Raw genomic sequence first — 13,238 nt, forward strand, 5'->3', positions numbered from 1 at the left:
TAACAGACTTTATAGTATTCAAAATTCAATAGTTTGATATTATAATGCCAAAAAGGATTTTTACAAATTTGTTTACGTTTTATTTGTACTGGGTATTTTGACTGAGACAAATTCAACACTGGGACAATTCAATATGAAATAAATTATTCAAAAAGCTTCGGCTTCGGTTAATCGGCCTCTTGATGTCGAAGGCCGATTCGTGGCCGATTATCGATTTTTGGCCGAATACCGAAGCCGATGCTTCGGTCGAGCTCGAATGTTCAACCAACCCTGTGTATAGGAGCCACCGTGGTGCAATGGTTAGCATGCCTGCCTTGCATACACAAGGTCATGGGTTCGATTCCTGCTTCGACCGAACACCAAAAAGTTTTTCAGCGGTGGATTATCCCACCTCTGGTGACATTTCTGAGGGTTTCAAAGCGTCTCTAAGTGGTTTCACTGCAATGTAGAACGCCGTTCGGACTTGGCTATAAAAAGGAGATCCCTTGTCATTGAGCTTAACATGGAATCGGGAAGTGTCAGCATTGTGTCAACACCCTGTATATTCTTTTACTTATAACATATATAAATGTTATTGCTACAGCATAGCATATGTACTTATATATTATTGTACTCTCTTTTACATATGAATTACTCTCTATAACTCATCATTGTACTTTTCATAACAATAAAGTTCAGTTCGTACTCGACGGCCGTCTTGTTCATTACATGGTGTCAGAAGTGGTTCAATTATGCCAAACGAACCACTAATTTCGCAAACTACAGCGGCTTTCGTTAAGCCTCCAAAACCCCTGCAAATAACGGGTAATAATGTGTCTACTTCTTGGAAAAGTTGGATTCAGCAGTATAGATGGTTTGCAACTGCGGCGGAATTAGAGACGAAATCAGCCCAAATTCAAGTCGCTACATTTATGTCATCGATTGGAGCAGATGCTGTTAATGTTTTCAATTCCTTTTCATTGGGACCCGAAGAAAAAAAGATATTAAAATAATAGAACAAAGGTTCGAAGATTACTTCGCCCCAAGAATTAGTGTAACATTTGAGAGGTATAAATTTAATACTCTCTACCAAAATGAAGGAGAAACATTCGAAGAATTTTTTACTAAAATAAAAAATCAAGCGAAAAAATGTGAATTTGGTCAAATAGAAGATTCCCTGCTCCGTGATAAAATAGTCGTCGGTATTGGTAATGATTCTGTGAGAGAGAAACTGTTATCTGAAGAGGATATCGATCTGGCAAAAGCAATTAAAATATGCAGAGCAAGTGAAATGGCTACGCAACAGTTAAAAGAGCTACATAAAAACGACGACATGAAAGTCGATGCCATAAGGAAATATGCAAAACCCAAAAGTTTTAAGAAAACAAGCAGCAATGAACAGACGGCAATAACATATGACTGCAAACGATGTGGAAGACAGCATGAGAGTCGTAACTGTCCAGCATTCAACAGCAAATGCCGAAATTGTCAACGAAGAGGGCATTATGCAAAATTTTGTTTTCAGAATAAACGCAATGGTACGAAGCTGGTTAATTCTCTGCAGCAGAACATGAGCGCCGAATCGGACAGCGACAGCGACTTGCTCGTTCTAACTGTCAGAACATCCGAAACAAACAAAGACGAAAAAGACAATTGGTATGAAGAAATAACAATCGATAATAAAAAAATTAAATTTAAGCTTGATACTGCTGCACAATGCAACGTTATTCCACTGAGTGTTTTAGATAAAGGTCAACAAAAATATATTCAATCTGTGAATAACAAATTAATAGCATTTGGTGGCGCGAAAATTGATGTTCATGGGGAAATCTTTTTGACTTGTATAGTTCGCAATAAAAAATATAATGCATCATTTTTTGTTGTGAAAGATTTTCCTAATCTAGAACCTCTTCTGGGTAAAAATGATTGTGAACGGTTTTCATTAATACTTAGAGTTAACGAAGTGATGTTCGACAAGCAAATTTTTGATGGTTTGGGAAAAGTAAAAAACTTCATATACGACATTGATTTAGTAGAAAACCCATCATTCGAACACTATGCTCCACGAAGAATTCCTCATGCATTAAAAGAGGCTGTTAAAAAAGAGATTGACAACATGGTAAAACTTGGAGTTTTAGTAAAAACAGATGAAATTACACCGGCTGTATCACCAATGGTCATCGTTAAACAAAAAGGTAAGATTCGGTTATGCATTGACCCTACCGATATAAATAAAAACATACAAAGGCGTTACCATCCACTAAACACGATAGATGAAATAACAGCGAATATTAAAAATTCTAAATGGTTCACTTTGTTAGATTGTAAAAAAGGCTTTTGGCAGATCGAGGTTAGTGAGCGTACGCAGAAATATTTAACAATGGCGACACCATGGGGTCGTTACTCATTCAGACGATTGCCTTTTGGATTGGCCTCAGCTCCAGAAGTTTATCAAAACTTGATGTCACAGCTATTGGAACACATGCCAAACACCGAAGTATCGATGGACGATATTTTGATCCATGCAGTTACCAAAGAACAGCTTGAACGTCAAACCGCAGAAGTAATGGATATTTTATCTAAATCAGGTTTGAAGTTAAATAAAGAAAAATGTATATTTAACGTAAACAAAGTGAAATTTTTAGGGCATATATTGACGTCGGATGGAATAGCCCCAGACCCCCAAAAGGTATCTGCAATTAATCAACTTAAAATACCCGAAAACAAAGTGGAACTTCAAAGAATATTGGGCATGGCAACATACCTTTCCAAATTTATCACAAATTTTTCTGAAATTACGGCACCACTTAGACATCTTTTGAAAAAAGACGTAGAATGGTGCTGGTTGCCACAACATGAATCAGCATTCAAAAAACTAAAAGATGCTTTTTCCTCAACGCCATTGCTTCGCTATTACGACCCTAATTTAGATGTTAAGCTTCAAGTGGATGCAAGCAAATATAGTGTAGGCGCAGCATTGCTACAGAATGATCAACCAGTCGCATACGCATCAAAAGCTCTAACAAAAGCACAACAGAACTACGCACAAATAGAAAAAGAAGCTACTGCCATCCGCTTTGCCTGCGAAAAGTTTCATGAATATATTTACGGGAAAAAACTTACAATTGAAACCGACCACAAACCCTTAGAAACAATATTTAAAAAACCTCTCTATTCAGCTCCTCAAAGATTACAATCCATACTACTTTATGTTATGCCATACTCTCCCCATGTTGTTTACAGAAAAGGCTCTGAAATAAAACTAGCAGACACACTAAGTAGGGACTGCTTAAACAAACAAACACACGCAGAAGAGAAACTAGTTGAAGTGCATGTTGTTTCAAATTTTACAACAACAACTAAAGAACGAATCAAACGTGAAACTGCAAATGACACAAATCTTCGAACTCTACAAACATTCATACTTAATGGGTGGCCATCGTCCATAACAGAACTGCCCTCCGAAACTAGAAAATATTGGAATTTTCGTGATGAGCTCTCCTACGAAGATGGTATTATATATAAATCCACCAAAACATTAATACCGAACAGTCTGCAAAGAGAAATAATTTCAAAAATCCACACCGGCCATCTTGGCATTCAAAGATGTTTAAATCGAGCAAGAGCAGTTGTATTTTGGGTCGGAATGCACAGTGATATAAAAGATTTCGTCGAAAAATGTTCTATTTGTCAGTCATACCAACCAGCAAAGCCTAAGGAACCCTTGATTATAAAGCGCATACCATCATTGCCATGGGAAATAGTTGCAACCGACTTATTTCACTTTCAAAACAAAACATATTTATTAATAGTTGACAGCTATTCAGGATTCATGGATTTCACCCAATTAGAGCATGCTACATCGAACGAGGTCATAAAAAATTTAAAAATTTGGTTCGCCACTCATGGCATACCCTTGATACTTGAGTCTGATAATGGACCACAATTTACTTCAAAAGAGTTTTTTGATTTCACAAAAGCTTGGGAAATCAATCACCAAACTTCGAGCCCCTATTATCCAAGATCTAATGGCTTAGCCGAAAGATATGTGCAAACCGCCAAAAGTATGTTGAAAAAGTGCTCAAAGGACAATAGCGACATTTATCTTGCCCTCCTAAACTATAGGAATACGCCGAGATCTGAAGAGTTACAATCTCCAAATCAACGACTTATGAGCAGATTAACAAAAAGCATGGTTCCAACTTCAAACAAGGTTTTACAACCTAAAATTACAACTAACGTACAATCTAATATTGCAAAAATCAGAGAAGGTTACAAACAACAATTTGATAAAAACTCCAAAGACTCGCAGCCTGCTCAAATTGGTGATCGCGTAAGAGTTCAACAGGGACATCGTAATTGGGTGAGCGGAACAGTGGAAAATAAGTCTGAAAACGCTCCCCGTTCTGTTTATATTAGAACTGACGATGGGAAATTGTTAAGAAGAAACTCTATACAGGTACAACCTACTAAATCGACTATACCAATACACCGAAACATTGTGGCAAACCTTCCGTCAGAAGACCCTGATTGTTCAACTGAAATTAATAACTCAATAATGGAGCCCAAACGCAATATAGAAATCAATCAACCACCGATTAAGGTGTCAAGATATGGCAGACCTATCAAACAACCTGAATGGTATAAACCATAATTTTTCTTTCAAATATTTAAATGATAAACTTGTTACTAAAATTACATGGATTTAATTTTTTTGTTAACATTGGGGGTGTCAGCATTGTGTCAACACCCTGTATATTCTTTTACTTATAACATATATAAATGTTATTGCTACAGCATAGCATATGTACTTATATATTATTGTACTCTCTTTTACATATGAATTACTCTCTATAACTCATCATTGTACTTTTCATAACAATAAAGTTCAGTTCGTACTCGACGGCCGTCTTGTTCATTACAGGAAGCACTCAGTGATAAGAGAGAAGTTCACCAATGTGGTAACACAATGGACTGAATAGTCTAAGTGAGCCTGATACATCGGGCTGCCACCTAACCTAACCCTGTGTATAACTCCTGAATAACTATTGGCTTAAACTCCCTCTTTTTCGTTATTGCCTTTCTGCACGAGTGGCATAGCAACTTTCACTTTCCTATCACGTTTTTCATGAATTATGACTAGTTAACTTTTAAAGCGTACTAATTCGGCTTTTTCTCAATTTCCACTGCTTCTTTTAAGGACTGCAAAATACGATTTATAATAGAGCAGCATTCCTAGGTAAAGATGAGAGTATTCCTCTTTAGTGTATGTCCCTTTAGAGGCTGTCTAGAAAATATTCAATTTCGTATTTATCGACATCAATAAACACCATTTCTCAATTAAAAATTTTATCGATTTTGATCGCAAAACTCAATTATTTTTTAGAGTCAGACTTCATACTTTACCTCCGACTTTTTTTAATTGAAACAAAAATCAATCACAAAATTGTAGTATCAATAATTTTTTAAATTTTAATTTAATTTTTGTGATTGAAGACATTTCAACTAAAAAAATTAATTGGAACAATTCAAATCACGAAGATTGAATCAGAAAAAATATTTTTTGTGTGTTTTTCGACTATAATTAGAGTTATTGCATACATTTAAGTAAAAATTTAATGAGGCAATGAGTAAAATTATATTTTTGATTGGAATTATTTTTTATTTTATTCTATTCAAATGTTAAATGGGATAATTAATAGTTTAATTACTAATGTAACAATTAGCCATAATTTTCGTAACTGACTTAATTTTTTAACTTGAATAAAAAAGTTAATTGGGACGCTCTTATATTTACGTCACATATTTTGAAGATTTAAAATATTCATCATAATATCAATTACCTAATTTAATATAAATTTCTAGTATTTTTTTGAATTGTTATTAAAATATTTTAATTTTTCCCTTACAGCTAAATGTCCGTGTTACCACTATGGATGCCGAGTTGGAGTTTGCCATCCAGCAAACGACAACCGGCAAACAGCTCTTCGATCAAGTTGTCAAAACAATCGGTTTACGTGAAGTATGGTTCTTTGGTCTTCAATATACCGACTCCAAGGGTGATTCAACATGGATTAAATTATACAAAAAGGTATGTGTACACTTTCAATTTCATGATAGGGAATACATTTTACACATTAAGCTGGGATTTGAAATTCAAGACACTATGAAAGATTTATAAGATAAATGATATAGAGCATTATATATTTATAACAAGATAATTATACGATTATAGATAGATATTTTTTATAGCCTACGACAACAATGTACACAGAAAAAACTCAACGATATTCCAGAAAAAAAAGGTTTTGTCCTACACTACTTTGCAATAAATTTAACTGTCTTTGTGATACAAGTACAATTTTTTATATCAATTTGAAATTTTGCAGAAATAAATTTTTCAGATGGCAGTTAAGTTAGAATAGGGTTTATATATTGAGTAGTCTAAAAATCTCTTCGTTTTTTTGTCGTTGGAGTCATCTATCTCCAGTTCTACCAATCACATTGTGCCATACCATATGACGATATTTTAACCTTCATTTAATAAAAAAAATATGAGAAATTACAAAAAGTTTATAGTTTTTTTTTTTTTTTAATCAGCGAAATAATGAAGAACTCCGGTATATTTTGATTTTTTTCCCAATGAAATTTCTAAAGTTTACCGAAACGGTACCAGTTGGTTTACCACAGCAATGGTTCGCTCGCTTCCATTCTGGAAATATCGATGTGAAAGGTGTACCTCGCTCTAATCGACCTATCGTTGAAACCAGAACCATTACATAAGCAACCATAATATAGCCCAGGATCTAAATATTAATCAAACGATTTCGCACAAAGAGAAGCTCGATATTTGGGTATCACATAAAAAATTTAATTGACCAAATTAACATCTGCTATTCTTTTACGAAGCGAAATGATATAGAAGTAATTTTGAAGCGCATGGAAACAGCACCCAGAGAAGGAATATGATCACATAAAACATGTTTTAAGAGCAAAATGTTATTTTTGGGTGGTGACCATGTAACATGGTTTTCGCAACCATGTTATTTTCTCGGAAATCATGTTTCTGATTTCGGCAAGCAGGTTATATTTGACGAGAAAATAACATTTTAGTGACAAACATGTTACATGGTCGCCATACGAAAATAAAATTTTGCTCTTGAAACATGTTTGAGGTGATCATATTCCTTCTCTGCGTGAGGAGAGGTGAAGTTCCACAAATATGACGAAAACGATTATGGTGAAATCCAACAAACAGACGTTAAGCCGGTATTATTCGCCTCGAAAGGTTATACCGAGTATTGTGTGGGATTAGGTCGGAATAATCCACTATGAACTGCTCCCGCTTAGTCGAACGATTGATTATGCTCTTTGCTGTTAACACAACAACTGATAAGATGAGAAAGCACACAATCGACAACAAAACTGATCAGCAGAAGGAGCTTTGTCTTCCATCAGCACAACACATACATAGTTGAATACTTTTAAAAGCTGGGAGACCTTAACTGGGAAGATTTGATGCATCCACCATATAACCCTGACCCGGCATCTTCAGAATAACATTACACTGGAAAAAGCTCAGCTCGAAAATTGTTGTCTTTACTTAAATTATTGGGACAACAAATTTAAAGACAATTTCATTAATTTTAAAGAATTTTTCTGAATTATTAAAGTCAAGTTGACTTTAGCCCAAAAAAATTTTCTTTCATGTTATGATACCCATTTTTAAATCCAATCACTTAATTATAAGGACAACACGACTTCATTGAAAAGTTTATCGACTTTCGGACAAGGAAAAAAACTTTATATTGGAGAAATGCGTCTCCTACGCTAAGCAAAATTTGCATTAAGGACACGAAATCTTTGGTCTCACGACAATATTTTTTTCAGTGTGGCCGTATATGCGCATCAAACGCATCAATAGAGCTCGACAAAAAATCTCCTGTGATCGTTTCACTCAGTTGCAGCAGCTTATAAAGGGTGAATATTTTGAGGTTAGGATTTTCATGCATTAGTATTTGACAGATCACGTGGGATTTCAGACATGGTGTCAAAGAGAAAGATGCTCAGTATGCTTTGACATTTCATCATGAATAGACTTACGATCTGCCACAACGTCGAATTTTCAGTGAATGGGCCCTAGAAAAGTTGGCAGAAAATCCGCTTTTTTATCGACAAATTTTGTTCAGCGATGAGGCTCATTTCTGGTTGAATGGCTACGTAAATAAGCAAAATTGCCGCATTTGGAGTGAAGAGCAACCAGAAGCCGTTCAAGAACTGCCCATGCATCCCGAAAAATGCACTGTTTGGTGTGGTTTGTACGCTGGTGGAATCATTGGACCGTATTTTTTCAAAGATGCTGTTGGACGCAACGTTACGGTGAATGGCGATCGCTATCGTTCGATGCTAACAAACTTTTTGTTGCCAAAAATGGAAGAACTGAACTTGGTTGACATGTGGTTTCAACAAGATGGCGCTACATGCCACACAGCTCGCGATTCTATGGCCATTTTGAGGGAAAACTTCGGAGAACAATTCATCTCAAGAAATGGACCGGTAAGTTGGCCACCAAGATCATGCGATTTGACGCCTTTAGACTATTTTTTGTGGGGCTACGTCAAGTCTAAAGTCTACAGAAATAAGCCAGCAACTATTCCAGCTTTGGAAGACAACATTTCCGAAGAAATTCGGGCTATTCCGGCCGAAATGCTCGAAAAAGTTGCCCAAAATTGGACTTTCCGAATGGACCACCTAAGACGCAGCCGCGGTCAACATTTAAATGAAATTATCTTCAAAAAGTAAATGTCATGGACCAATCTAACGTTTCAAATAAAGAACCGATGAGATTTTGCAAATTTTATGCGTTTTTTTTAAAAAAAAAGTTATCAAGCTCTTAACAAATCACCCTTTAGTACGTCTCAACCAACTGGTCCCACCAAATACACGTCATAATCTTCTTTTCATGGATATTCGGCTTTGTCGTCAGTGTTGTGATATGACCGGAGTAAATATATTATTTTTTTTCGCCTGGATTTGTCGTAGTATGGATCCACATTTCATTATCAGTAACGATGCGATGCAAAAAACCTTTCCTTTGGTGCAGTTGTTCGCCTTTCGAAATCTCTCGGCTTCAACACTTACGGTACCCAATTTCCTTGCTTTTGAATCATTCCAAATAGTTTAAATTGATGGAAAATTGCTTGAAGTGTATCTTTGAATAAAATAAAGTTCATTATAAATATAAAAAGGAAGAGTTTTGACAAGATATACGAAAAGAATTTTTTGACTACTCAATATTTATCTAATTTTGCAGATGTGCTGAAGAGTGTTTATATTATCGGCCTTTTTCTAAGCCAAGGCCGATATATTATATTTTATTATATTAAGCCTGACAATTTTTCAGTTTTGCGATTTTTTTTATATTAAAATAATAAAAAAAAAATAGAATTAAGACAATTCACACATTTTTTCCCTCTATACACAGAAAAATATATAACCAATACTTCTTCAATTAAACTTTAAATTTTCCAATTAAAACTTTAGTTTATTCAAAAAGTTTTTAATTAAAACAAAAATCAATAACCTAACAGGTTGGCTGATAAGTCCCCGGTCTAACAAAGAAAAACACATTTTTTTGTCAAAATTCGTTTTTATTATTCAACATAGTTCCCTTCAAGAGCGATACATCGATTATAATGACCTTCCAATTTTTTGATACCATTTTGGTAGTACTCCTTCGGTTTTGCCTAAAAATAGGCCTCAGTTTCTGCGATCACCTCTTCATTGCAGCCAAATTTTTTCCCTGCGAGCATCCTTTTGAGGTCTGATAACAAGAAAAAGTTGCTGGGGGCCAGATCTGGAGTATACGGTGGGTGGGGAAGCAATTCGAAGGCCAATTCATGAATTTTTGCCGCCATCGTTCTCAAAGACTTGTGGCTCGGTGCGTTGTCTTGGTGGAACAACACTTTTTTCTTCATCATATGGGGCCGTTTTGCCGCGATTTCGACCTTCAAACGCTCCAATAACGCCATATAATAGTCACTGTTGATGGTTTTTCCCTTCTCAAGATAATCGATAAAAATTATTCCATGCGCATCCCAAAAAACAGAGGCCATTACTTCGGAGACGGTTCACCGGTCGCTGTCCACTCAGCCGACTGTCGATTAGACTCTGGAGTGTAGTGATGGAGCCATGTTCCATCCATTGTCACATATCGACGGAAAAACTCGGGTGTATTACGAGTTAACAGCTGCAGACACCGCTCAGAATCATCAACACGTAGTTGTTTTTAGTCAAATGTGAGCTCGCGCGGTACCCATTTTGCACAGAGCTTCCGCATATCCAAATATTGATGAATGATATGACCAACACATTCCTTTGATATCTTTAAGGTCTCTGCTATCTCGATCAACGTCATTTTATGGTCATTCAAAATCATTTTGTTAATTTTTTTTGATGTTTTCGTCGGTAACCACCTCTTTCGGGCATCCACTGCGTTCACCGTCCTCCGTGCTCATTTCATCACGCTTGAATTTTGCATACCAATCAATTATTGTTGATTTCCCTGGGGCAGACTCGGGAAACTCATTATCAAGCCAAGTTTTTGCTTCCACTGTATTTTTTCCCTTCAGAAAACAGTATTTTATCAAAACACGAAATTCCTTTTTTTCCATTTTTTTTTTTTCACAATAACAAAAGTTGCTTCACAAAAGACGCTCTATCTCACAAACTAATTGACTAACAGACGTCAAATTTTAACACGAATCATTTGAAGGGTGGTACTATATAAAAAGAATATGCATTTAATACTAGCACGCCATCTATGTGTCAGACCGGGGACTTATCAGCCAACCTTTTAGATTAGATTAGATTATAGACAAACAGAAAAACTGCAGCAAAAACAAATCTATAAAAGCAAAAAAAAAAAAATATTAGAGACAATCGTGGCATCGTTTGCCAAAATTCTGCTTAACATACAATAGTTTCCATTAAACAGGAATTTTGTTTGTCTAATATGCAGAGATGGTCTGTATCAAACTTTTTTAGGTTTGCGACTGTCGCAAAGTTATAAACGTCACATACCCGTCGTAAATGTAAAAAGTGTAACAAACGTCGCAAACTCAAAATACTTCAGCCGCGTCAGCTGGGCAGCGAATTCGATGATATCCAAGATGATGATATGTTCGAAAAAGTTTCTATTCTCAGGAATGTTCATAAAATTATTAAGCGATTTTTGAAAAGTAGACTAGAGAACAGTCTTATTTCAATGGTTTCTATTCTCAGGAATGTTTTTAAAATTAGTAAGCGATTTTTAAAAAGTAGACTAGAGAATAGTCTTATTTCAATGGAAACCTTCAAGCCAAAATTACTATGTCCCACTCGATGATGCGGTAAAGGTGACGATCTGTTCACGCTCATAATTAACCTTTCACAAATTTCTGTAAAAATTTACAGCGAAGCATAAAGCATAAGCGAATTGCTGTTTACAAAGAATTTTATAACTTACTTTTTGACTTATCAGAATCAATTTCCATGCTAATTAAAAATTGTCAAAACTCTAGCCAGTCATTCGCTGATACAACAAAAGCTTGGATGAACATTATTGACCATGCAAACCCAGAATTGTTTGCAGTTGCGAATGAGAGATGTAGAACTAGTTGACTTTTCAACAAATCCAATGTAAATAGCAACATATTTTTTGCATCGATTTTATCGAGGAGCCAAAGTAAATTAAATTAGAAAATATTTATAAATTCTTTTGTTCAAAATTAGGCTTTCTACATTAGGTTTACGACTTTTGTGACATACGTATTATACTGTCGTAAATGTATGTCGCAAGAGTCACTGTTTGCGACAGGCTAACCCTGCTAATATGTCGTTCCGAAGTAAAGATTATTTTCTCTATGTGTAGATATTTATTTATCATTTATCAAAAAAAAAAAATAATAATAATAATTTTCTGTATATTTACACCATAATCTACAGATATTTTATTTACCACAAAACAAAAACTTTCTGAATTTGTTATTTTTAAATTTAATTTACCACCAAACACATTTATTTCTATGTTTCACAATGTTTGTTATTTTCGTTAAACACATTTTGTGTATACTCACTATTATAATAGCCTGAATCACCGGCCCTAAAAACAATTAAATATTTAAAAAAAGTTAAAAAATACGTGGACAAACGTACAGCTGATGGTAATCAAAATACCAATGATGAAACCGATGATAGTGATGGAGAAGATATGGTGGGTGGTCCAAAAATAAAACAACAACAACTAAGCTAAACACTATAAAACCCCCCTTGCTGTAAAAGAATTTCAACCGAATTTTACCTTTAGAAAATGTTCATAGTTGTGTTCATATTCCCATACTTCAATTATATGCTAGACTTGAAAAAAATCCCAAACTGTCATAAATACATTTTTGTTATCCTCCATACCAATGTAAGAGAGAGCTTTTTGTGTAGGATTCATATTTTAGATACGTTATAATAATATATTTTAAGACTTTGTTTTAATAATCACATTTTATTACAATCAAAAAATCATTTATATGCACGCACACAGACTGGATCAATGCCTTTTTCAACATGGGTAACATACAAAAAATATCATTCAATATTTAATATAGTTTTTTTTTTTAATTTCCATTTATATTTAAATTTTTAGTAGAATTAGAATTATTTTTTTAAGTATTTATGTTTGAAAACCTAAAAATAAAAATAAAAACAAAAAGCAAATGGAAGTTATTCCTAAGCCATCACGTTCAATATAAATCCAAAAATGCTATTCTAGGGATGTAAATATTCATTGGACAAGAAGTTATTTTTAAACAAATTTAAATTTCCTGAATTTTACCGGGTTAAAAGACAAGTTGACAAGTTGGTAGAATTCTACCAAAAATAGTAGAATGAGGTACTTCACAAATTGTCTATAAAACTACAATTTTTAAAAAATTTTATATAGAAACAAACGCTTTCACAAATTTTTTTTATAAAAATAAAATTTTGGCAAAATTTTCTATAGAAATAAAATTTGGGGAGAAGTTTCAATAGAAATAAAATTTTGACCAAATATTCTATAGAAATAAAATGTTGTCAAACTTTTCTATAGAAATACAATTTTGGCAAAATTTTCCATAGATATAAAATTTCGGGAGAAGTTTCAATAGAAATAAAATTTTGACCAAATATTCTATAGAAATAAAATGTTAAACTTTTCTATAGAAATAAAATTTTGACAAAATTTTCTA

General features: G+C 34.3%; 1 protein-coding gene across 3 annotated transcripts in view; it reads left to right on the forward strand.

The window, feature by feature from the left end:
* The window catches only part of Moe (moesin), a 125,406-nt gene that overhangs the window by 101,339 nt on the left and 10,829 nt on the right, over nt 1–13,238 (forward strand). For 2 of the 3 annotated variants that reach the window (XM_075299244.1, XM_075299243.1), the window contains 3 exons: nt 5,891–6,070; nt 12,107–12,232; nt 12,554–12,580. In XM_075299244.1, the coding sequence (XP_075155359.1) occupies nt 5,891–6,070; nt 12,107–12,232; nt 12,554–12,580 (333 nt within the window). The remainder of the gene's footprint in view (nt 1–5,890; nt 6,071–12,106; nt 12,233–12,553; nt 12,581–13,238) is intronic. The other variant, XM_075299246.1, reaches the window with a different exon arrangement.

The sequence above is a fragment of the Haematobia irritans genome, chromosome 3, assembly GCF_050003625.1.
Source record: "Haematobia irritans isolate KBUSLIRL chromosome 3, ASM5000362v1, whole genome shotgun sequence".
In the NCBI taxonomy this organism is placed as follows: domain Eukaryota; kingdom Metazoa; phylum Arthropoda; class Insecta; order Diptera; family Muscidae; genus Haematobia; species Haematobia irritans.